Consider the following 27,771-nt stretch of genomic DNA (forward strand, 5'->3'; position numbering starts at 1 on the left):
ATATACAATTATTTTCCTTCTTACACCCGTATTAAAATAACCTTTGCAATGATGGAAAAACAGCAAACAAAAGAAGCAGATGAATTCTAGGTTCTCTCCATCCATAGTTAAGAACCAAGTGGATGCCTACAAACAGCATGTGCCTTAAGAGTACAGCAGCTCTGGACAAACTTAAAGAAAGTCAGACTATATGCTCCTTCGATGTGGCCAATTTTTGTAAGGACATCCATGTGGAAAGGACAGTGCAAAGGAGAATTCATATCCATTTGTAGGAAAAGTACATGGAGGGAGGGGAAGCATGGTCATCACAGAAAGCTTGTTATTTTTTTTTTGTTAATAACATAAAAAAAAGTTCAATTAGTTAGTATTAGAACAGAATAACCAAAATAAAAAAGAAATTAGATTGAAAAATGCAGGAACCATGTTCTACTATTTCATCCAAAGAATAAATTGTTCCATGGTTTTCAAAATTCCAAAAAACTATAGTTTTAGGTGAGAAATCACAATATAAACTTTACGAGTAAAATTTCCCCTAACTTTTCTTCAACGGAACTTGTCAAATTTAATAACAAAATAGAATAACAGTGAATTTCAGTACACTAACTGTTTGAAATGTTTAAAAAAAATAATAATAATGGAAAAGAGTTGTGCTGGACATTCACCCATCTGGTGGATCAAAAAGTACAGTGCCCTTTTATATAATAACAATAAAATTTTGAATACAATATCTATCTAAATCTAGATTTATTTTTATTACTTTACAATATTTATTATTGTATAAAAACAATTATAATGTACAAAAACAATTATAACCAATAGTAATATTTATTGTCATTGTTATTATTTCTATTATTCAAGCTACCCCCCCCCCTGCAGTAATAATTTCTGATAACATACATGAGGGGGAGGGGTCTAGGACATTTTGGTGCTACGTAATCTTGGTGCCACACGCTATGGTGCCCGAGCATTTTGTGCTTTTATCTTTACACACACCTCTGGCATTCAAACGACTATAAATGCTCAATGTGAGTTACTTCCTCATTTAGAAAATGGCTACATTAGTAAATAGCTCTCATGGCGGGAAGGAATTATTTAATTAAATAATGAATTTCCGTACTTAAACTCCATTAGTTACTTTACTGTATTATATCATTTTAAAAAGAATCAGGTTTTTCTGCACCACTCTGTCTTTGGGACTAACATGAGCCAAGAACTTAAGAAGAATTCTTAAAGATGGTTTGCGGATGGGACATTTAAGGTTGCAGGTCTACTTTATTCTATCAGCTGCATACAATCAATGTGCAGATAGAGAGCTCGGTACTTCAGCATTACATGTATTGATGACAAACATAGGATAGGATAAACATAGACAAACATATGTGCATATAAAAGGACAATCATCATTCGCTACTCATGAGGTGTTGGCCATAACTTTTCCATGTAATGTTGCTTGTATGTAAGGAACTTAATAAAGAGCGATACACTACAGTCCCGTTGAACCGAATTTGATGGTACCGATGGCGATTCAGTTGAACGAAAATTCAGTTAAACCGGAATAAAGGTTTTTTGATATACAGTACATACATTTTATTACGTACAGTATTTTGATATACAGTGGAGTGGGTGAGTACAGCCAACTCATCGTAACAATGAACTTACTCTTTGATAACTAACTGTTAGACCAAAACAAAGACAAAAGTGCTTCATGAGAGCTCCCGCGTAAAACACAGTCGCGCACGATTAACGGCTTTTTTTAGCGATTCGGTTAAAAACGGGACTGTAGTGTACATTTAAAAGAACATTAATTTGTTTCTGTACACAAAGTTTTATGTTGCTTGCACCAATATGTCCTGGCACCTAAGTGTGTGGCACCAAAAGTCCCGAGGGTAAGCTGACACACATAAATGTAGCAATGTTTTAAACCTAGCCCACTACCTAAGTGCAAGGACTTGCAGAATCTGCTCAAATCTGGCAACACTCAGACAAGAAGAGGAACGCATCATCGATACAATAGAGCTCAATGGGTATCCTCCCATAATAACCATAAATAGCATGGAGTAGGTAGTTGGTTAGTGCACTGGATTTGTAGTAAAAATCACAGGCCTGTCATACGATTGATCCCCACCACCGGCAAAAAGAAAATTGTTCACCTGAAGACGGGAGAAGAGGTGCTCTCTCGAAAAGTAGAGTTAGAACAGGTAAAAGGACTACACAATGGACAATGTCCAATTAACATTGCATACTAAGAAGAACAATTGTCACTAACATTCGTAGAATTACTAGTTTATGAATATGTAAATTTTTTTACAGTACTATGCACTGTTTTCTGTTACAAAAAATGTCAAATGATGAAATATGTGGTTGCTGTTTCAGATTTGTTTTAAAGAAATCCCTTTCAACTTCATGGAAACCATGGATTAAAATTGGGTCACCATGTTTTTCAGATCAGAAATGACAAATACATAAAAATAAGTTGCCAGATATTATGTAATGCAAGAACTGAAAAAATAGAGAGGGTTGACCACTTAAACTCACTTCACATAATGCTGTTTCCCTAATTTTGTTTGTTTGTAACAAGTAATTGGACACAGGGTTGTTTCAAATGTGACTGAGCTTGATTCATACTTATTTCCTCTTGGAAAAGATGCATCAGCATATACTGAAATGTTGAGACTAAATATTTACGCAGCAAAAGTTCATAATTTTTAAAACTACCTTTGATAGCATACAAAAACTATATTTGTTTACTTAGGCATGTACAGGATGGTGTGGAGCCAACTGACACATTTCAAATTTGAGTATTGAGCCGACGCGATATCTTGTCGTGGTTGGCGGGAAGGGGAACAGCAGAGGAGAGAATGATATTTCACTTATAGTCCGTTCCAATGGAGCGTTGGAAAATGCTACAGTTATTACGAAAAAAAAAGTCTGTGACAGGAGTGCCGTGTGTCTTTAGATGACAGCAATGTTGGTCAACATAAACACATACCCTCTCGAAATACCATATTGGCTTGGGTGAAGAAATTTGAAGAAATGTATCATAACTATTAAAAACTAAAACAAGCCATTGTTGATGAATTTGGGGCTATTAATGAGGACCTACGGAGGCCATTTGCCTGTTTTTTTTTTGTTTTTTTTTTAAATAAGCTTGTATGTAATCTTACAGATTATATGGCATACTTGGACATATTTATAGACAGTTTTGCTTAATTTTTCGTTTCCATATATTTATGACCATTTGAAATGTGTCAGTCGGCTCCACGGCACCCTGCATGTAAGTTAGTGAGTGAGTGAGACAGTCTTGTGTATTTACGCATGCAATTCCTAGAAGTTCCACAAGTAATGGAATTCCCAATAAAGAAATAATTGCATAAATTGTGCTCAAAATTGATTTAACCCCTAAATGCCCAGCTGGTAAATTTTTGTAGCATTTTGCAATTAAAAGACATAACGTTGACCCCCACCTCTCCCCTCCCCCTGCATAGCTATTCACTTCCTATGCATAACCATATCTCTCCCAGCCAAATGAATCTCCAACACATGCCTCAGCTGCAGATCAGATTACAAAATAAGATGGCTGGGAACAGTGTTTCCGAGAGTACGCAGGATAATCCAGACGTCGAAAAAAGGATGAGAGAGATGAAGGCAGAACTCGACCAGCTAAAAGCTAATAGAGTTGAGTCTCCGAACCCAGGACACGACTTGTTACGGGATAATGAATACAGGAAGACACATTCATAGTCTGCAGGCTGTGACTAGAACCTGAGATCTCCTGTGGCAAGATTATTATTAGTAGACTGCTCAATGCATTCAGCCACTTACATGGCCAACAGGTCTTGTAAAATATTTGCTTGTGATATGATACTACTACACAGAGTGCAGGTTACAAGGAAAAAACACCTTTCACTCACACTTGACTTAACAAAAGCAGACCATACTTTTTATTGTGAATAAATAGCAAATTTATATATTTTAAAAATATACATATAAATTAATGTATTAAAAGATTCAAGGTTTTAACCCATGATATACAAGTGAGGAAACAAGCGTTTCTGTAATTGGTAGTTTACCATATCAAGAGCTGGAACACAGATTAAGTCCAAAGGATCCATAAAATTGCACTTTGGACGAACTCCTTAATTTATGGTGACAATATTAAAAGAAGTGTAGTATGCACCTTGGAAATACTTTTTCTCATGCTTCAGAGTTAATCACATTTCATGTTTAAGACAGCATTCAAATAGTATTTTATGTATGGTTTAAAGTTGTATGCGAGGATTTTTCATTCTTAGTCCAGACTTTTATGTCTATTTTCATAAGACAAATGTACTGTTAAATCTAAAATATTTTAAAATTATTCAGAACACTGTAAATAAGTTAAAATGTAAACTAAATGCATGTTTAGACTCACCTTTGTGGAGTCCATGGAATGCTGGGTTTAATTTCTGTATCCGGAAATATTATTTTGAAATCTGATATCCTATCTACTGCAAAATGCCACTCGCAATATGGAATCCGATTCAGCTGGAACTGAACTTCACACTGGCATTCAGTGTCCGCCTTCAAGTTGCACTCTGAAACCATTTGATGGGACAGTTTCAAGTAAATAGCACTCTTTCCCTTGTCTTCAATAAAGGCTTCGAACACCCTGAGCTTTCCGTCGGAAGATTTCTCCCGTAATTGTTTTACCGGTGACATCAGGACCATGGTGCAGTTGTTCAAAATCAAACGACCTGCACATGTGTCTTCCGATATATCTTTTGTGAGGGACATCCGAGCGAACAGCTCCCCTGATTGAGCATACTTTGCAGTCCCCATGTGGCTCGGCGTAAGAAGGTAGCAACTGACTATTTTTACTTTCGTGTTGAGGTTGTACTGGGAAATCAACTCGTGCCTTGCCATTTCTTCTATGTAGAGCAACTCATGCATGCGAGAGTGATAGTTTGATTCGGTCAGGATCTTTTCCATCAAAACAGATTCAGTCAACGTGAAGTTCATCGCCTGGGGCGCTGGGTAGGTATTTAGTAGGTCCATCTCGCTGTCTGTATATGTTTCTACCTTCGGTACATACTCAACAATTAGAGAGTTGGTTTTGTCCCATCGCTCGGATGCCGACAATATCATGTCTTTAATCTCCTGCACTTTGTCCATATCTTGTACTGGAACCACATCTACACACACATGCTGAACCAAAACTGGTTCGAATCCAAATTCGAACACTACAGACTGTCTAAATGTGCCATAGATATCAGTCCTAAATGCTATTTTCACTTCGTAACAAATATCCATTTCCTCAGGGTTAGAGGTTACTGGGGGAATATGCCATTCTTGATCATTACTTGGAGTCCACTCATACAACCTACTCTGCGACATAATTCTGCAAAATATCTGCTTGAGGGAAAAATGGTTCCGATGTGCATCTTGGAGAAGAGCTATCACTTGCAGGGGTTTCCTTGTGTTGATTGTAAATATCCATTCCCTTTGGCTAATTTTTGAAGATACTGTTACCGAGAGCTCATCGTTGCAAGTTATCTCTACATCCTCAACGGATTCCTTCATAACATTTTCGGGGTTGGTCGACTGAATCCATTTCTCCAGTATCTGTTCCGTGTAGGATTTGCCATACAGCTCCTTCTCGTAGGCACGTTTCAGCTTCATCTGACGATAATTAAAGCGCTCTTTCCATTCGGCCAGCTCCTCTTCACTGTGTGCTTCAACGCACTGGACTCCAAACCTGCATATGCCGTAAGTTGTGTAGCGTTCGCAGAGCGAGTATGCATCCGCACCGACCCCACGTGGGGGTGGCCTCCACTTCCAGTCCCTTCCGTCATCGGACATGATGACCATCTGGTGACTCTCCGTCTGACAATGCGCCTGGAGTTCCAATTTGTTCTGGAATGACACGTTACAGTACACGCACACGTTAACACCATCCTTGAGTCTGCTGGCATCTGGAATAGCTTCAAACAAGTTGGGGTTTTCGCCACCATCAAGAAAACCGTTCTCGACCACCTGGTCTCTGCATGCGCCATCAGGCTTCATATGCTCATTCTGCGGATGATAATGTGCATTCGAGGGGCCCTTCCCGTCAGGTGGCGGTGCGTACTTGGCAACTACATTTTGGGCAGAAGCACTCCTTTCGCTATTAACCATCTGAACGACAATCTGGAGTCTCTCCAAAGTTTTGATCGCTTCAGGGTTCACTTTGTCGCTGGCGATCCAGTTCTCGGCTGCTGCTTCGGCCTCCATAAACTTCTTCAAGTAAAAGAGGGCATGAATCAAACGTCTCTGTGCTTTGGTATTATTGTTGTTGCTTAGTTTAATTATCCTTCTGCAATCCGAAACGACCATTTCATGATTCTTCAACTCCATACAACATTCCGATCTTCCGAGCAAAAGTTGCACAATTGTCTCTTTTGGCGTGTTTTCTGGTAATGCACCCAAACACTGGTTGTACACCTCCACAGCATTTCCATAGTCTTTCTTCTGTAGGAGGTCATTTGCAAGGGCTCTTCTTTCATTCATGGTGCAAAACAGAATTTCCTCCAGGTGCAAGACTCCCAAGGTTCATTCTGGAATTATAAAAATTGAGGGAAGGTAAGAAAAATGTTTTGCACACACACATATTCTAGTATGGTTAAGAAATGTTACTTGTCAACATAACCCAAAGCAAATATCTGACGGATTTGCAAGGTATCAAACACTAAAGCCACCAAAATTGGGGGCAAATAAAACAGCTAGAGAATGTTTGATCTTATAGTTTTCAGTTCTTCAATAAACGATGGTACACATATACAGTCACTAATCCTAACCTTTAAATGCACAGATGGATGAAAATTTGCTCAATATCAAATTTTACTGAACTCTCTTCCATTGAAAGGGCTGGGTCGAAGTTTTTCTTCCTTCTAATTTCCCATGCTCCAACTTTTCATTATTAACAGAATTTGGCATTGAGTCATTCCATGCCAAATCAACACAGATATGTGCAATTTCCAACCTGACCAACTCCGATTTTCATGAAATTTTGGGAGTTGAAACTATGCCTGGAACTTAGTAACTATGAAAATTTTTAGTTTAGTTTGTCTTGTAATTGTTAAATTATTCAAGGTCAAAGTTACCAGAAATTGCCCTTTTTGAGCCTGCTTAGCTATACTAAATGTGCTGTAACTCCGCCACTATTTTGCCTAGAAAGCTCAATAAAGCTTATTGTACAGGGAATTGAACAAGCTTTCCAGTGATATATAACAAGCCTACCTTTGAATAAAAATATAATTTTGTCACGTGACCTTGACCTTTGACCTTGAATATCTCAAAACATGTCATCACCAAAAATCGTGAAAAAAAAAATTTGGTCCCTCATGCCATACTATAAACATATCATGAAATTATTCTGGAACTGCAATGGGATCAGAAGATACAAAATAATATGTGTAAGTATGTGACTGATAAAAGCCTCATTACATGAACTATGATGAGTCAAGTCCCTTAACACCCCCTACAAAATGTACAGGAGTTATCCTGGTCATGAAAGAAATAGGTTAGGCACAGGGAGACTTCTAGTTGTGTGCAGGTCCGGCATATTGTTGACCGCCATATTGAATTCAAAGCAAACATTTCAAAGGGAAACTGAAAAGTCCCGGTTACAAACACTGTGTCAAATTTATAAAAAAATATTTCTGGTGAAGAACAGACATTGAAGAGGAATTCACCGAAGAAGAACTGTGGTGTTTTTCACATGCGCCTGTGATGTCATTCTACGTGGAAAGAACATTTTCACTGTACAAATCATTCTTCACTGACAGACACAGGAGCTTCACACAAGAAATCTCAGGATGACCTTCCTTACATACTTTAACAGCTTTGAATAAGGTAATAGATCTAATAAACAAAGGTTTTTTCAGATTTTCCAGTATTTGCTTATGCTTATTTTTTTCATTTTTTGTGCTTATTAACTTGTTTACTGCCTGATTGTGCTTATAAATACGGGCCCTAGAGCCTGACAAGTTAAGTCCCGATATGCGCAGATCGCTGCGGAGCACTTCCTATTACGTCATCCTCCCCACCACTCTTCTACTCACTGGTCTGGCGTTGAGAGTACCAGTGGTGCCAACTCAGAAAAATTAAGCTAAAACAAATATGACGATTTTCATGGTACAGTGGCTCTCAGCGACAGACAAACCTGCAAACGAAACTGAAATTGATGCGGAGAATAGAGTGAAAGCATTGTGAACAATGAACAAAAGGCAATTGTACTTAAAAATTCAAAGTGTACCTTATGTGAAACAGTATGCGATTGACACGAAATTTAGAAACACGGGGCTCACCATAATACGACTTCCGCCTTACCACGCAGACTTAAATCCCATTGAACTTGTGGGGGGGGGGGGGATCAAGGGTAAGGCAAGGGAATTAATTTCGGATTCACTGGACTCAAAGAAAGAATTGCTGGGAAAATTATTTAGTGAATATTCTGTACAGAAATGGATTAAATGTTGTGAACACGTGAAAAAAATTGAAGATTCTTACTTTGAAAGAGATGGACTTAAGGACGAGCGTGTAGATGAAAGATAATTAGACTTGGTAAAGCGGATTCAGACACAGACTCGGATGAGTGGGAGAGTGAAACTGAAGAAGGAGAACTGGAAAACATTTAGAAGGTGAGCTCAGTTCTATCGTTTATATATTTTTCATTTTTCTAACGGTTTATTTGTTACATTTCTTATGCTGGTAAGAAATATCCCTAATATAACTTAATTCATTTAAGGTTTAAAGGGAAAATATCAAAATGTATTTAGAATTTAGCGTAATCAATAGGTAGCGTAGGTGAGGGGATACTAATTCATGCCTTTCACATTCAAATTTCGTTGAAAATTCTCAGACGAGTCCTCTCCCACCAGGTTTGCAACACTGCGAACTAACGTCACCGCAGACAATGGGTTGGGGAAATGTGATGCGAGGTGCGCAAACAATGGATTGCAGCATCTTGTTTTTAAACTTGTCAAGTTATAGTAATCAGTAGGATCAAACAATAACATTTCAATGTAAAAAGATGAAAGCACACATGTAAGTTAATTTATGCATTTGCATGTTACATAAAACCCAAGTTATGTCCTAGTGCAAATATTTGCATTCAACCAGCATGAAATACAACACTTCAGATTGATTGATTTATTTTACTTTACTTTTCTGCCACTCTTGACTAATCACGAAGATAAGGATGAGTGACGATGTGAAAATTAAGGGACACTCACAAAGAACATCCATGCTCCAGCTGCGGTTCAAACCCGGGACAATGACATTTAAGAATTTGTGAACATAGTTGGCTTGTACTGTAGATTACATGGATTACAGGAGAGTAAAACTCTGCTCAACTGACCAAGGTACCGTAAGGAAATTGGCACAGGTTAAACAAATGTGATTGCAAAAATTCTTAGGTTCAAAGATAATAACTAATGTAACAGTGTTGAAACCACTGTAAAAGACATCGGATGATGAAAATGACATCGAAATATATATATTTTCGTGGCTGGTGACTAGAGTTCGAAGTGGTCGGGAAAAAAATTGCTTTCTTGAGAAAAAAAAGTTTTTTCCATGGCTTTTTACCACAAAGTGTTTCAAATTGATGAAAATACATTACTTGACTTCATTTTTCTCTCGACTATGAAAGACACCCATATCTAAATTTAAAGTACAACTTTCAACATGGAATTCGTAGCAACTGTTTGACCAGCGATCCGAGAGCTCCAGTTGGCAAAGTGCCAAGAAAAAAGGGAAGTTCGTGAGAGGTAGGCAGGCGGGAGAATGCAGTTTGGGGTTGAACAGTGTTACCAATCTGCGAGGATGCTTATCCACCACAACATAAGTATCGAAAACTGAGGGACATGCACAGAAGTAAAGGATTGTGACAAGGACTTGTTTTGTATCACAATCATGTCTTTTGTCCTTCTTACAATTTACAATAGAAGGATAGTAGGGTAAAGCAGGGCATGACATTTCTAGTTTGAAATAAGTCGCGGGACTAAAATCTTTGATCGCCACTATTTTATATTGATAAATAATAAAAATATGAGCAATTATTAAAAAGTTAGGAATGAATGTTTGTGTAGCACTGTCGATTTGCACTGAAGTACCACTTATCAATCGCAGCTGCTGGGTCAAACTCTGACAGGGAAAGGGGGGAGGGGGTCCGTTTACGGAAACTGAGCAAATCATCCAGTGTCTCAGTCTTCAGAGAGTTCCTAATGACAGCTGAAATCTCTCTCACATGAAGCTGTGCTCACTGGTAGAACAGCACAAAATGTAAAAATCTGGAGCAAATTGGGGAATCTTGCTGAACACTCCACACTGTGGATCTTCTCCAGCGTCTGATTCAAAGCTGGAGAAGGAAACAAAAGTTTGTATTCTGTCCACTCTGCTGACAGAACATCCATTTTCTCATTATAAAGGCTCGGGTTCAAGTATATGTAGAGCTTCTTTATCTCTTCTATCCCAAACTGAAGAATATTTTCTTTGGGAGGCCAACCCAAGGTGTCGAAAACATGCAGAGATGCAATCGCATCTGTTGATACAGATTGCAATCTTTCTGTGATGTACACCTTTGCATTGTTAATTAAGTTTCCTCTAACAGCTGAAACTCTTGCTCTCCGTTTTGAATGTTTGTGAACTGCACATCCCTGATCTTCCCTGAAATGGATACATGGTCCAAGAAATCTTGTTCACTTGGTCCAACATTAGATTCCAAGTCAGCCAAAACTGAAATACAGTGTTCAATTCTTATTTTCAGAGATGTAATCAAAAGATTCTTATTTTGTCGTGCCAGGCTTAAAGGGTTCAATTTCCCGTAGAAATCCAAAAGGAAGTACAGAAGCTTAACAAATTTAAATTGCTTCAAACTTTTCAGCAAATCCTTAGCTTTAGCGCCATCATTGTCTTTTCCACGGGCCACCTGTTCAAGATAAGTCACAACAGCTTTCCATGATTGCAAGAGAGCTCTTACTGCTTGCTGGCGAACCACCTAATAGTGTGGATATCACTAAGTTTTAGAATTTCTTCTATAACTTCTGCCGTTTCTCTCAAGAGGTGAAGTCTTGAGGCGTGTTTGACACACATTTGAAACAACGAAATTTTAGTCGCCAGCCCAAAACTTTTGGTCGCCAGTGGCGACCTGGCGAACGGAAATTTCGCGCCCTGGGGTAAATAACTGCAGTTTCACTTTTCCAGTGGGGCAAACAAGGCACATTTTCTCCAAAAATAGTGCAGTTCCATAAAAAAACATTGCTTAAATTTGAATTTATGGCTATCATGCAATAATTAACACATATTATTGTGGCTAAAATGAAATTATATGTGTGAAATACATAATTTTTGGTTGACTTTCATTTTTCATGCCCCCCTCCCCCCTTCCAGACCTCCATGGTGGTGGCCCTCTGAGGTTGGGTCAAAGATGCCGAACTTGCGCTACGTTCAAGACCAGCATTTGCAAAGACGCCTCTCCACGGCCAGAGCACTTCCAATATCTTGTGTCAATATTCTCCGGTTGGCAACATTGCTTTCTTTCCCCACGTGACACTCACGCTGCTCGCGTTTCAGAGAAGCGCCTCCGCAAACCCCCCAAATTTATGACTGGACTCGGCTACTTCGGTCATGCGCAGAAAACTCGAGAGCTCTCGGATCGCTGGTCAAACAGTACACATAAGCAGTATTGCAAAAATGCCAGCTTTTTTGAATGGATGATTTTAATGCCAGCTTTTTTGAATGGATGATTTTATCCAAGTGCAATCTTCATATTTCAGTAGGCTTAATAAATATACAGGGTGTCTGATAAGTCACTCTGTATTTTTAAATTGTTATAATTTCTTTATTTACTAACCAAATTGTTTAGAACTAGTATTATTAGAAACACCACTAATAAGAAATTATAACAATTTAAAAATAGGGAGTGACTTATCAGACACCCTGTATATACATAGTATATACACGCTCACGTAACTTAGAGTAGTCTTGTAAATAGAATCTAATAGTAGCTATACTTATATAATTTTCCATGTTTGAATTTGGCATACAAATGTGCACATAAAGCAAATAGAAAATAAGGAGGAAAGAAAATATTGCTACATCTTTTAACACACTTATCAAATGTACCTTCAGTCATATCACTTTTCGTTGAACTATATTTAAAATAAAAAATCTAGTATCAACCCCCTTTACATTTGTATCTAGCATAAAATATTTGTATTCTGGCTTTCAACTGTATCACGTATAATTTGATGTAATAGCTGCTAAATCTGGTCATGGAGCAAGCCTTGTGTAGTTGTTCACAACCATTATGAGGTCAGAGGGTGGTAAATTCATTCTATAAAGTTGCTCAAAAATGTTACCCCTTTCTAATTTCTTTTTAACTAAACATTAATATGCACCCTTCAAATTAAATATTAATAAATAAATTATGCCCTATGGTATATGTCTAGGTTTGTTCACAAATAGAAAATTGGGATTCAAATAGTTGGCAAGCATTGGATTCAGTGAACTCTTTCAGCCTGGTACTGGGTCACAAACCAACAGTTGATAGACACTGCCCTAGTACACCGTAGTCCTAAAATGAAGGCAGAAACTGAAATAGATTGGCCTAAAAAAGGATATTATTATTTTATTTTATTTTTAAATCTGGCTTTCTGTCAGTAAAATTTTGTTTAAGTCCACTTTATGCTCAGATGTGCTCATTGTGCTTGGACCTACAGATTAAGATGGGACCTGACCACTGTGCTTTCATTGGGGATTGACCTTGGAACCTCTTGATGACAAGATGGCAGCATTACTTTATCCCATCACGGATACTTTATGTATGGGTAGGGACATGAAGTTTTTGTTTTATATTTCCCTAAATTTCGATGTTATTTTTAAATGCATTTTAACTGTTGCTTCTTTGCTTAAGATTTTCACATTGTTTTAGTTCTGGAAAACTGAGACAAATTTTAGTTTTAATGACAAAAAATTATGGCTTATCTTTGTGAGAAATGACCAAATTGCTTCCATTTGGAAAACTATTTCATCTCATCATCCATTAAATATGAAATGTTTATTGAATGATAACACCCAAATTTTTTAACACAATCATACACATGGCATTTCCCTAACAATGCCAAAAAATCCCTCTGCGACCTAAAAATGTAGTTTTGTGTACTCACACATACATGCCCTCCCCAACCCTTCAAAACCCAACAGTGCATCTCCCTGAAATGCTTGCGTTCCTTAGAAATTTTCCTTCAGGGGAGATCCCTTCGAGGGAATTCTATTTCAGGACGGGGTTAAACACCGTCAGTCATGTCTGCACCAAACTGCAATAAATGAAGCATGATAATCTCTTTTGAATCGAACTATCACCAGCTAGACTACAAATGACGAATAGTTAACAAAAGAAGTGTTATCCCCAGTTTATATTGCATATTTTGTGGCCCTTAACTGACACTACAAGTAAAATAGGTGAGCGGAAATTGATAAAAAGCCAGCGTTTTCTCGAAGAAAAAAAACACAAAAAAAACATCTATTTAAAAAAGTTGGCTTTTTTGCGACTCTACTGGTGACTGTACACGCTCAAAAACTTCGATGTTTTTTTTAACTACAGTTTTCAAAGTTTTAAAAGATCAAAATTTTATTTCAAGATATGGAAACCACAAATAAGAATGATATTTAGCCGTATATTGTAACATGCATCTATGCGTAAAATTCATCATATTGCAGACCCACTTTCACTGCTTCTTTAAAGAAAATTTAATTCTACTTACACACAAACATGTGCCAAGTACAATGTAAAATTACTATAGCAGTGCTCGAAAAATCTTCTTCAGAGCTAGGAGCCAGCTCTGAAAATCAGGCGCCAGGAAACCACCAACTAGCAATTGTGCATATTATAAGAAGCTGAACCGGCCCCCATCGCAGAGTGGTTATCACATCGCACTACGACACCAGGGGTCCTGAGTACGAATCCCGGCACAAGCGTTTGTGAGTGTTCATTCATCAATTTCATCATATCCTCACATATCTCCATCTTTGCAAATTAGCCAAAAGTGGCACAAAAGGCGAAGTAAAATAAAGCAAATCAATCAATCTATAAGAAGCTGAGCATCACCGTATTCAAAACATCGCTAAATCATGTGAGAAATGGGGGGTTAGGGGACAAAGAGTAAGAAATTGTTACTGATTCTATGGAATGCTCACGTTAAAAAAAAATTAATAATTTGTTAACTTACGCAGTACTGCAATTTGTACTTAGAATCTTCAAAATTTCGTACATGCAAACTTAAAAATTGGCAATATTTCAGCAAAAGATCACAGTCGCCATGGCGAGCGGGATTTTTCGAGGCCTGACTATGAGTATCAATGAGTTGAGTTGGTGTTTTAATTCCACTTTATGCACAGTAAGGCTAATTGGGACTGGACGTACAGTTTAAAGTGGAATCCGAACCACTTGTGCCTCCACCAGGTATCGCACCCGTGACCCCTTGAATACAAGGCGGCGACGCTTCCACTGCGCCATCGGGTGAACCTAAAACTTCCATTTGTAGATTTTAAAAATTGTGGCACTATCAGACACTCATCCTTGTGAGCATGCTTGTGAGCTTCACTTGTATGATTGTGAAACATGTATGATAGTGCAACACCACATTACATCGGTGTGGCCAACTTTCAACAATAAATACTCATGATAATCCAAAATATTAAAATTCTGACCTACGGGAAAAATGTCTCAAATTTGTTTATTTTATTATTTTTTACATTTGTACTTACCTATTCTGCATTGCTAAGGATTATGGAAGGTGGGATTTTGTATTTTTCACGACAATAACTTCAATTTTCCACTTATCGAGTAATTATTGTTCGTTCATTTTTCGGTTGCGTTAACACAATATGGCGGGCAAATCTTGACTACCGTTGTCTATCATCAGTGGGTATGCAGTGTTTCCAACCTTCTTCACCAAAAAATACCTACTTTCGTGTTACTGATTTTGTATTTTTTTCAGGGATCGAACCATGCATGCGTAGCCCCACACACCATGCATGGCAAGGTTAGGTTAGGTAAAGCAAACATAGTTAAAATTGTCATCTTCTTGCAAAACAACAGTGTGGTTGGAAACACTGACTGGGGGTTACGTCAGTAAACGCACGGAACATCTGGTTCACATAGTCGAAGGTAATGGAGGCAAGAGCTTTTGTGCATTGGAGAGACATTAAGATAGAAAAATACATGATTTACTGGCCGAATAAATTGAGTTGCTGTTTTTTAAGTCCACTTTATGCACAGTAAGGCTAATCGGGACTGGACCTACAGTTTAAAGTGGGATCCGAACCACTTGTGCCTCCACCGGGTATCGAACCCGGGACCCCTCGATTACAAGGCAATGACGCTACCACTGCGCCATGGGGGAGGCTCGAATAAATTGAACGAAGGGAGAAAACACTTCCACGACCTTTCAAAATTCTACAGAAACTCAGTTCCGTAAGTACTTTCTAATGTAAAATTGAAGAAATACGTTTCCCGGAGATCAGAATTTTACCTTCTCCTGTAAAAATATATAGTGGGTAATTCCATGTCAAATCAGAGCGAATGTAGAATATAGAGAATGTCTCTAATTTCATTAATATTTGGTATACTAACTAAATTTGGCTTCTAATCACGAATCTGTTGTTAAAATGCCACAGACACTTCTGGAAATCGTGAAAAAAGCTGATGTAAGTTGAATTTTTTTTTCTTCAAAAAAAAAAGAAGCATTTTTGCATTGCTTTACGAACAAAATTTTAACTATGCTTGCCTAACCTAGGCGGAAATGGTTCATGGGGCTATCTGTGAATGGTTTTTGGGGCTATCCGCCAATGGTTTGTGGGGCTACCTGTGAATTTTTACATACGTCCGTGGCATTTTAACAACAGATTTGTGATTAGAAGGTCAAATTTAGTTAGTATACCAAATATTAACATAATTAGAGACATTCTCTATATTCTTCATTCATACAGTCAAATCAACCAAGAAAAAATACATTTTGGAATTTGATGTCATGGATTTGACTAACTTTTAGTAGCCTATACACGTTTCTTATCATCCAAAATACAGATTTTTTTCCCCCTCCATTTTGCCGGGTTTTGAGTTATTGAATTTTGAAAAACCGCTCACCGCTGAAACTTTAAATATGCCCTACAATTTGCAAGAGACCTGTTTCAACTACTGGGCTGGGCATGGTCTCATTTTAAAGCTTATGAAGAGGGCTTTCATTTTATATTTGGTATCATGAAAAGCGAATTCCTTTCAAGACCAACTAGGCTACGTTATGGGGAATCCTGTAGTTCACATATTTTCTGAGGTTTCAGAAAGCTTCGCAATACTAGTATAGTGATGTTTGGGGAGGGGTTTACAAAGATGCATAGCACAGGTGTAAGTATTATTTGATTTGATGAAAGGGAGGGCAAGAATGAAAGAAGATAGGAGTAAATCTATCTCTCTGGTTTAAAGCAATAAATATAATTGAACAAAATCGCTAAAACTCCACAGTGTGTGTTAACAGAAGTAAATCGAAATCGAACCATGTTAAAATTGCATTCGTATTCATAATGAAATTGCAATAAAGCAAATGGAACTTGGGCCACTTGATTAATTGTACAGAAACACTCATTCTGTTTTGAATTTAGTCTAAATAAAAATAATAATTGATTTAATTAGGTTAAAATTAATTATGTAAAAGTAATATTTATGTATAAATAAAACACCACAATATGAAAAAGCTATAGGTGGTAAGAGAAATGTATTTGTGTCTACTTTGTTCTTTTCAATATTCTCCCCACTCCCCATAAATTAAGTTTGAATTTTATTTAAAAATGCAGAGAACGTATTTGTAAAGGTACATACAAATTACATATTAGATGTTTCTTAGTGAAAACAAATAAAATGAAAGTATACATGCTTCACATTTGGAAAGTTACAAATACTTTCAAAAAGGAAGTTTCTCTGTGATCCGATTCCTAATACGAAAATTTCAATATCCATTATCCATGTCATTATTACAACAAAATCGCAAAATCGTATTCTCTGCATAGATTCACAACAAAGAGTGATCAGATTCCTAACATTAAAATTTCAGTATTCATTATCCATGCCATTATTACAACAAAATCGTATTCTCTGTATAGGTTCACAACAAAGAAAGTATTGTTGCGAATTCGACACAAGCTACTGTTCCCGACGAATAGCTACTAGTTTGAAAACAGTCGATATAAGTCAGTCTTGCGGGTTCTTCATGCAAACATAAAAAAACTTGCCTTATCTAAATCAATTCTGAAGAAATCAAACTCCAATTTTAAAAACTTAATACTGGTGCATGTTTTTTCTTGCAATTTCCGGGGTTTCGTAAAAAAAAACATCCTTGACATGTAACCTACAATTTTTATATCTACGTACACAAAAAACTTTCTCATACAGTTATATTAGACGTATTATTTACTTACAAAACACGATTTCATAATCTTTAGCCGATCTAAGTATTACTTATTCACTATTTCCTTTTTTACCTACATTTATTTTCCTCCAAGAACAAAATTTGTGACGCCATCTTCAACACGTCCCTCCATAAACAAAAAAATTGAATCCAAAGGTACTAGATCAGTAATTCCATACTTTTCTTCGCAATTTCATAGCAGATATTTTGTTATTCCACACATTATTAACTATTCCACATACATTTCGATAATAAATGTTCACTCAAACACAAAAGAAATTTCCCCTACAACTACACTGTTCCCACCCTCCAATGTTAACCACCCGTCATTTGTTTCTCGTTTACATTGTAATGAGTGAAAACATAGATGTCACTGTAAACGCATGTGGAAATTATTTATTGGCCAATCAAAGTCACGTGATAGTAACTATAGAAACAAGGGACCTATTTTTTGTTTATCATCGTTGCTATGGAGAAATCTGTTTCGATATTAGAGGCAGTAAACCTGAACTTTCCAGCAGTTCGAAGGAATTTTCTATGGAAAACTATGCGCAATAAAGATACTTTTGCAGAATCGATGATCAAATACGAACTGTACAGATTCCTCCCTCTGGAAGACCATATATCGAAATCCTTCATTATTTTAGTGAAATGAAGAAACCACAGCAGTGGCGCAGCAACCAGGTATTGGGGTGTGTTCAGTGGCGTAGCGCAGTTTCCTGGTGGCCCGCTGCAACTAAAATATGGGGGGAGAAATATCGAAAATGCTATAACGTATATATCATCGATGACGTCAAAGGATATACAGTGAGTCACATAATTATTCGGACACAGTAAATTTCTAACGTTTAAGAGCGGGAAGGGAGTGAAATCTGTATACAGCGTTGAAGTTGATTTTCGTTTAAAAAATGTCATGTTTAGTACAAAATTGGACGATAAAAAGTTAAAAAACGAACATCAGCAACAATAAAACGAAGGATGAATCCCTACCGTTGCAAAAATAGTGCCACAAAATTATTCGGACACATAGTACATGTTAACGTAAGTTTCCGATACAGTGACAATTTCGATTTACGGATTGATTGATACTCTGTTCATATATATTAGCTCTGGTTTCCTGTAGGTTTCTATAGCAATTACGATCGCGTTTCGTTTAACAAAGTTGTGATATAAGAACATTTTCTATGTAGAAATGGGGCGAAGAGGAAAGGAAAGTTCATTTAAACAACGTCAGTTAGTGATATGGCACCACGCTAAGGGTAAAACTTACCGTGCAATTGCCTCAATGTTGAAAATGAAAAAAAGTACAGTTGCAGATATTATAAAGCGATTTAAAGATGAAGACAGGATCGAGTTCCACGGTCATACAGGGAGACCAAGAATTTTACCCCCAGAGAAGAGACAGTAATCGTGAGGAAAATTAAAAAACAAAACAAAGATGAGTGCTCCAATGGTGTGTGCTGAGGTAGTTGAGGAGTGTGGAAAGCATAGTCATCCTGAAACTATACGAAGAGTGCTCAGAAGGGCAAACTATCATGGCCGTGTAGCTAGGAGAAAGCCATTTGTAAGTAAGCCAAACAGGACAAAAAGACTGGTGTTCGCAAAGGAACACTTAGGAAAGGATCAGACATGGTGGAATCGGGTAATTTTCACTGACGAGAGTAAATTCAATATTTGTGAGTCAGATGGGAGGGTAACCGTGTGGCGTAAACCAAATGAGGAGTTCCGAGGGAAAAATTTGCAAGCAACAGTGAAGCACGGGTGTGGTCACGTAATGGTTTGGGGCTGCATGTCGGCCCAAGGCGTTGGTAAATTGGCTTTCATCGAACAGACAATGGACAGGTACCGTTACCTTGACATTCTGAAGTCAAATCTAAAGACTAGTGCTGAAATGATGGGCATTCTTTGTAACTTTATGTTTTATCAAGATAATGACCCGAAGCACACTTCCCGCTTAGTACAAGAATGGTTATTGTACAACTGCCCAAAAGTGCTCCATCCTCCACCGCAGTCTCCAGACTTGAACGTCATTGAGCACCTCTGGTGTAAGTTGGAGAAAGAAGTGAGGAAAACACCTATAACCTCGAAGGCAGACCTCAAGGAAAAACTTCAACATGAATGGGCCAACATATCGCCAGTGTACACCAGAAAATTGGTAGAAAGTATGCCAAATCGTTTATCCGAGGTGTTAAAAATGAATGGGATGCCTACCAGATACTGACACTTCTGTTCGTTGATTTTCACGCTTGTTTTCCTGTTTCTCCTTCCATGTGTCCGAATAATTTTGTTTAACCCACAAAAAATGTTTGTTTTGTTTAATGAAAATATTCTACTAATATATTATATTAAACATAATCGAAGATAATTAACAGTGTGCTCATATTGTGTTTTGTTTGTTAAATAAATATTAAACATTTATCATCGTATTATATCACGACTACGTCAGTAAATATTCAGAAATCTTATCTGTCCGAAAAATTATGTGACTCACCGTATGTCTTCTAAGCATCAGCTGTTCGGTGTCTTTGACACAACCCCGGAGGAAGCCGACCGGACCCGTATCTGGTTTTAAGCCACCACCAGTTTTTCGGCAAAGCGTTGTTGTCACTTTTGCCTGCAGTGTTTAGACATCCATTCATTCACTTCGACGTTTTACTCCCATATTTATATTGTATGAAAAATTGCACAACACAACAGTAGCATAGCGTCCTAGTACGCCCATACGCCCGGCGTTCCCTGATTTAAAATTTTAAAAATGCGTAAATATAAAGTAAAACGTGACTAATTATATATATGTTTGAGCATTATGGCATTATAAAAGCTAATTTCTCGATCCGTCTACAACGCTCCACTAACAGCTCTCGTTGTGGCATTTCTCTAATGTCTCTGCTTGCCGGACGCCGGCTAGGTTTGGCGTACAGGACCATGCTTTCCTGGAGGCAGAGAGGAGGAGGGAAAGCTTGTCGCTTGGATCTCTACAGCACGGGCAAAATGCTCTCTCCATACGCGGGCGTACGGAGCACCTGATTAGTTCTAGGGGCCATGTGACCTTTCCTGCCTTCCGATTTAAGGCGCTGTTTGTAACCTTTATGAATATCTAAACCTTGTTTGTAAAATCCACATAATATTTAATAACCTGTACGTATATTTACTCCTTGTACCATATATGCATAATTAACCCTTGTATCCTGTATAACCCACATATGTCACCATAACAACCTCATGTCCTTGAAATAATGTTTTCCATGTATACCATCCACCTAGTTATCATTGTATCATATTATATCCCAAACATGTACCTGTTTACTCATACCATTGCACGGCTCGTGCAACAGAACCTTCCACGCCGGCTGAGGGAGCAAACAACTCCAGAAACAAACTGCCACTACGCTCAGCCTCCAAGGAGCCCCCCCCATTTCGAGGTAGGAGAAAACCTCAAAACTCTTCGCTCCAGCCAAGTTAAGGAGCAAAAATTCCTTTCCCCACCCAAGTCAACCCCGCTGTTGCAGTTGCAGCAGGAAACAACTCACCTCAACTAACTAAATAACCAACCTTCCTGTCCTACACAGCACTTCTACCCCAAGAAAAGCCGAGTCCTACGGGACGATACTTACACCCCTCCTAACCAATATGAATGATGATGATGATGATGATGATACAGACGACAGAAGTAGAATTCCTACCCGGTTTTTTTCGCGCTCGTGCCCATAGACTAACCTCGTGCCTCTGCTCGTGCTGTGTGATGCTACAATACGCAATATTCACTGACGTATCTTAAATGACCACTGCATTGTGTAATTTATCGCAAGAACAGTGAAGTGCATTAAAAACTAAAAGAACAAAACAGTTTTTGTCAAACAAGTTGATAAAGTCCTCGTGGTAGAAGTTCAGCCTGTGGCTGCTCTACCACCTAACCCGCAAAACTATTTATTTAAAAAAATATATTTTTTTTCGTTAGTATCTTACTGCCTAATATTGTGCCAGTGAAAATGTTTAGCATTCATTTCAAAACTCTTAACATCGTATGATCTCTTGACAAAATTATTTTAAAATGTCTATCAGCATTCTGAAGATGCAATAAACAGTGGTCTGAAACTCTGAATTACTAATAATCACTGTTACGTCAGTAGAGTGTACGATTGTACAGAATATTTTGCACAGCGCGCTAAGACGCCAGAGGTTTCCTGTTTGAATCCCGGCCTACGCATGTTTGTTCTTTGTGAGTGTGACTTCATCAATATCATCACTCATATTCATATTTGCGATTAGCCAAAAGTGGTAGAAAGCGAAGTAAAATAAACCAAATCAATCAATAGTTGTATCATCCACAACAATGAAGTCTACTGTTGTTCTAGAGGTACTTGTGATTCAGGTAGTTTTTTTTTAATTACTTGCGTCATGCCGAAAGGTTTCCTTGATTATAAAATACTGTTTTGCTACACATGTGTTATACGTGCGGAGCAAAATACTCCGAATGGTGTACGGTGTTTCTGACTTGAGTAATCTAATTAAAAATGGTATAAAACACCAGTGCTCCAAGCATTTATTGCACACTGATGCATCTTATTTTCTAGATAAAACAAGCATGGATCATGTTTTATCGGAACCCAGCTGACTTCATGTAATAAACACAATGAGATTGTGATTTTAAATAGACAACACATATGTCGGCTAATTCCATAAGTAAACTCTTAAGCGAAAAAAAGGCCTACCCTTCCTTCGGACTTGGCGTTCCCATCCGAAATGCTCATGCTACGCCACTGCAACACAATAACACAACCTATCAAAGATAAAGAACCGCAACCACGCGTTCAGTAATATCTAAAGAAACCGAATTAGCAACATCTCATTTACTCCACGTGGAGTTGACAAGAACTGTAATTTCTTGGACGATCGGTATTGGTGGGAAAGGTTTCAGGGGACGATTTATTGGACTCCACGTGGACCTGACATGTGGTTGTTAGGGGGAAACTGATCTCTCGGAACTTTCTTTGTAGCAAAGTGCGGTTGGAATCAGGACGACAACTACAACAGTTAGCTAACCCCCCACCCCTAGTTCTACAAAAAAATATGAACTTTTCCCCTTTCCATTTTTTGTAGTAGCTTCTGGAAACTAAATCAGTATTGTATGGTCTCAATCTCATAAACAACTTGAAGAAGAGATTGGAATTATTTTATTTTACATATAACGTATTTAACGATGTTGTCATTTTATTGGAACAACTTTTTAATTCGTTAGATTTTTCTGTTACCTGCGGTAACTCATACACCTCGGGTCTCCCCCGTTTCGCGGTGGCGGCCACTACACCACTGGGTATGTTGCAAGGTTTAGGAACCCCCCTCCAAAAATGTCTATGTTGTGTTGAAATTTTTTACAACACAAATTCAACAGACAGTGTTGCATAGTAGTGCATGAAGGGGTGGTACAGAAGCACACTGTAGCCAGAGGCGAGGCTTCCAGTCATCCGGAGATGCGACCATGACAAAGGAAATTAATTAAAATATTGAATTTTAAATATTTTAGAGAAGAAGTAAAAAAAATAAGTGAGAATATTAGCATATTTGTGCAAAAAAGCCAAGCGACAGAATGAAACAGCTAGAAATACGCAAAAGATTCGCTAATTTTTAGCACATCGAAATGAGAGCTCAGTACTACTCTCCGTGTCGAACCCTCCTGCCACGTTTCCTATTGAGTTCAATGGTGTTACACCGTCCAGGCCAGCGCAGAATTATGCGAATCCATCCCTTCTATATGTTCGGCAGACACCCATGACAAGAAAGACGAGAGACTTTCCCCCGCCCTTGAAGGTCCGAGGATTTTTTTTCAGCCCCTATGTTTACAACCACGGCAATATTTCTCTGACGTAATCAAAATTAAAGTTCTTCCGAGTTTCAGCATTGTGAAGCATGCAATGCTCTTGTTTTTAAGAGGAAAAATATGTATAATGTGCTAAAATCGAGTGCGAAAATCGAAAAAGTAGAGGACACATTATTGTTGAGACTCTTGATTTACTGGAATTAGTATTATCAGGAACACCAATACATGCATTTAACATATTATTTATATTTTGGGTGCAGCAAATTGAAAGAGGGAAAGGTAACGAAAAAAAGAATTGATGCAACGATTAATTACATATTTCAAAAGCCCTATAAATACCCTGAGCATCAGGCCAATGAAACCCAGGGAGATATGCCAGTAGATATTAGTAAAGTTCATGATACTGAGTACATAGAAAGCTTAAAAGAAAAGTTAAAAGACAAAACAGGTAATGAGTGATATGACATCTGTTTTTCATTATCAAAAGCAACATAGAAGCTTGACTTAACGTGACTTGATATTTCGAAGTATCGAGTAACCTTCGTGCGAAAGTCTCGATGTTCTCGCAACAATTGGCGATTGACTTTAAACGTGACAATTGAGGTATTTGCAGTTCAGTTTCAAACAAGAAGAGAAATAAATAAGTGAGGATTGTTGTTATTACGTATTGCTCAATTTAAGTAATGCGGTCTCCAAAGTATTTTCTTCCAGGTATATAAATTTTAGTGTTATTAGCAGTATTATTAAAGTTATTAACACTGATGAACTGCCTGACAATTCACAAGAGCAATATCAACAAGAAATTAAAATACAGTAACATGCTGTGCTGTAGTATTTATTTTCTCTCTGTATTCAGGATTTCTCAAATAAATAAATGTCAATTTGTTATATTTTATTACAGATAGAATACAAATTAATCAAATTTCATAATTATCATCGTATGAGATAGCATAATTTGTCTTTTGTAGATGTAAGGCCTATGGCACTGCAGTGAGCCTTTACATTGAATAGTCAATGACCTTGGCGTTTACCGCGAAGAAATATCGTGCCCCCCCCCCCCAGGAAGTTCATGTGATAATTTTTGTGCTGCTGTTACTATGATTTTTAGTGCATTTCGTTATGATGTAAAATGTTGTTCTTAATTGCATAATCAAGATAAATATATTCTGAACCTAGATGTTAACACGTAAGTCCTGAGTTTGTTAATTTACTGCAAATCTTAATGTTTTCCCGTGCCCTGGGAGGTATCACGTGTATACCGATATACAGTCTCATGTTACTCATGCTCAATTTGTATTGAGATAAATCTATTCTTATGGATATTAATATGCTATAGTTGAACCTGGCACGACCGTGTCAATAATTTGGCGCACAGAACGTGGGGCCACGAACACATTGTGCATTAGTTACGTTAATCTTTGGTAACGTGTTTTAGATTTGCAGTTGACTCAGAACTTTTGATGCGCAACAATGGAAAAGAAAATATTAAGAAGTGGAAGCAAAGCGTTAAATGTTGACGAAAGCACAGTTCATGTGTTTTGCTGTGAGACTACATCAAGGCTTGATGATACGTTTGTTTGCACTGAGTGTCACAATACTTTTCATTTAAATTGTGCAAAGCTAAAGTCACCAAAGGAAAGTAATTCTCCTTGTGAATTAACATGTCTCGCATGCAAAGAAAAACTTGCAGTTCCTGTTGTTCCTGTTACTACTGATTTGCTTGCGTCATTGCAGCGAATGCTGGAGGCAAATTCCAGCAATCTGGAAGCTAAAATGGCAGAAAATTCTAGTAATCTAGAACTTAGAATCCAGGAAAGGATTACTGAAAATACTAGTAATCTAGAACTTAGAATACAGGAAAGAATTACTGAAAATTCTAATAATCTAGAATCTAGAATGCGGGAACATTCTGATAGCTTGGAGGCTAAGTTACATGAGAACTCTAGGAGGTTAGAGGATAAACTTCAGGAAAAGATGAATATCTTGGAGCACAGTTTACAACTAAGACTAGAAGAAAGTAGTAGAACTCTTGAGTGCCGGCTAGAAGCAAGGATGGAGGAGAAACTGGCCCATAGTTGTTCACAACTCGCTGCGTCCAATTCAGAGATGGGACGGAGGATCGAACAACTGACTCTGCAAATGTCTGAGGGACAGCAGAAATTGAAGAAAGCCTTGAAATTGAGATGATGAGCTTACGTCAAGCATGTCAGTCAAATTCTCAGCAGCTGGAATCTAAACTCGATGAAACAGTTGTTCTGTTGAGGGAAGAAGCTGAGCAGACCAAGGAGGAGTTCCGAAAGGAAATCAGTGAAACGCAGAGCGGTTTCAGAGAAGAAATGTCCAGAGAGTTGGACAACCAGGTGACCAATATGGCACATCAGCTGAGAGAAAACCTGAATTTGCGAGTTGAAGAGACTGTGGCGGAAAAACTTAAAGGCACAGAGGGTCCTAGAGAGAATGCTGAAGAGTGGAAAAATGATATGGAATCCAAACAAGGGAAGCTTTCTTCAGACATGCGTAATCTTTGTGAAGAAGTGGCTCAAATTTCAACCACTTTAAGCAAGTTGCCACTCTCCGGTGAACCAGAGTTACCGCGGGTGGACCAGCTGGGCGCGCCTTTTCGAAGGTTACTGTCTCCTAGACGTTCTGAGGTCTCTTCGGGGCAACGAAACCGTACACATTTAAAAAAAGATGCCACAGAGAGATCGTTTCCAGTTCTTCAGGCAGCGAGTCGACTTTATCGGAAAAGAGAAAAGAAAGAAAATCTCGAACCAATGCTACGCGTGGTGGGATGACTCCCCGGATGGCTGACCTGAATTCCATGCGGAAATTCGACGGAAATATTATAGCCACTTCGGCTGAGATTTATTTCAAAGAATTAGATACCAACCTTGAGATCCTTCAGATCCCGCATAGATACAGGCTGGAGATTATTCCTCGTTTGCTAACGGGCATGGCTTATCATTGGTTCTACTCTCATAAGAATGATTTCCACACATATTCAGATTTCCGTAGGGCGTTTAAAAGGCGTTTTGCGTCTTCAGAGGCAAAAGAAAGGGAGTTGGCATCTGTTAGGGCCAAACGGTACAATAAAAACAATGACAATAGTTTGGAAGAATATGTTTGGTCTGTATACTCTGCTTACAGAAACCTGAGTAGCCACTACACAGAGCAGGAGGTGGTAAACCTCATAATAGGCCAATTGCCTTATAGAGTGAAGCAATTGTGTATGGCCCACGCTCCCGTAACTGTTGATTTGCTTGCAGATTTTGTTAAGAGATACGAGCAAGCGGAAGAGCAGGATGCTTGGCGAACTGCGTGGAGGAAGGAGAATCCTACTCACCAGAACAACAGAGATATTCCAGGCAACTCGGCAAACAGAAACCCGAGGGTTCGTATGGTCCAGAGGCAGAATAATTACCGTGAAAATCGCCCTGCAGGCCCATATAGAAACGACAATCGTTATCGTCAACAAAGCCAAAATAGGCAGAGACGTGAGTATGCTGCTCCCAGATACGAACCTTGTGAGAGACCACGAAATGAGAACCGTGTATCTTCACCGGAGCACAGTGAACCTTTGAGGGAAGGTCGTAGCTCTCCACGATTCCAAGCGGCGAGCAGTGGCTTACAAACAGATGCTGCAGTGTCGTACCCTAGTAACGAGCAGCAACAGAGCGTTGAGCTGACCAGAAATTTTTGCTGGGAGAATGGAGCAAATCTCGACCAGGTGCGGGATTTTACCCCACGCCTGGCACAGAAACGTCCCCTTCTGATGTCGGGCGGTCTCGGATAGAACTGGGGCCTGCAGAAAATAATTCCCAGTCTGTAAGTAATGATCTGAAGCTGGTGTTTGTTATTAATCATGAAGAGAGTGAGTTTCTTTACAATTTGTGTCAGGCTAGTCAGTCTAAAAATTTTGGAAGAGCGCCTGAGTTCAAGGCACGTGTAGCAAATGTTGATATCACTTGTATAGTGGACACTGCAGCTAAAATATCTGTTCTGAGTCTCGAGATTTGGAAGAAAATAAAGCAAAATTTGCCAGGGGCCATGTTACAAGCTACTCCGGAGGTACGACTTATTGATTTCGCTGGAAAAAGTCGAACTCGAGTTGTGGGAAAGCGCAGAATCGTGCTGGAAATTGGTGAGAGCACCATACCTTTAGAAATTTTTGTTGTGAAGGATTTGCCTTCAGACTTATTATTGGGTTATTCGTTCCTGCAGAAATATGAAGCAGAGATCAATCTCAAGCATAAGAAGTTGTATCTAATGGTGGATGGAGAGCCAATTGAGCAAAAGCTAGATGATGATGATTCCGTTGATAAGCAGATGAGCGTCCGGAGGATTGAAGCTAGCTACGATAAATGGGCTACACCGCTAGAGGATATAAGGGAGAAGATTGACTCCAGAGAATTATTGTCTAAGGAACAAAGAGCCGAATTGTTCGAGATATTTATTGCACATAGGAAGGTGTTT

General features: G+C 38.3%; 1 protein-coding gene across 1 annotated transcript in view; it reads right to left on the reverse strand.

Moving 5' to 3' along the window:
* Helz (Helicase with zinc finger) overlaps nucleotides 1-17,800 on the reverse strand; it is a 71,147-nt gene extending 53,347 nt beyond the window's left edge. Inside the window, exons 1-2 of the mRNA XM_083128010.1 lie at nucleotides 17,558-17,800; nucleotides 4,412-6,572 (exon numbers count right to left, since the gene is read on the reverse strand). Of these exons, the coding sequence (XP_082984136.1) occupies nucleotides 4,412-6,525 (2,114 nt within the window). The 5' untranslated portion in view covers nucleotides 6,526-6,572; nucleotides 17,558-17,800. The remainder of the gene's footprint in view (nucleotides 1-4,411; nucleotides 6,573-17,557) is intronic.
* Nucleotides 17,801-27,771: the final 9,971 nt, after the last annotated feature.

The sequence above is a fragment of the Lepisma saccharinum genome, chromosome 9, assembly GCF_977018435.1.
Source record: "Lepisma saccharinum chromosome 9, izLepSacc3.1, whole genome shotgun sequence".
NCBI lineage: Eukaryota > Metazoa > Arthropoda > Insecta > Zygentoma > Lepismatidae > Lepisma > Lepisma saccharinum.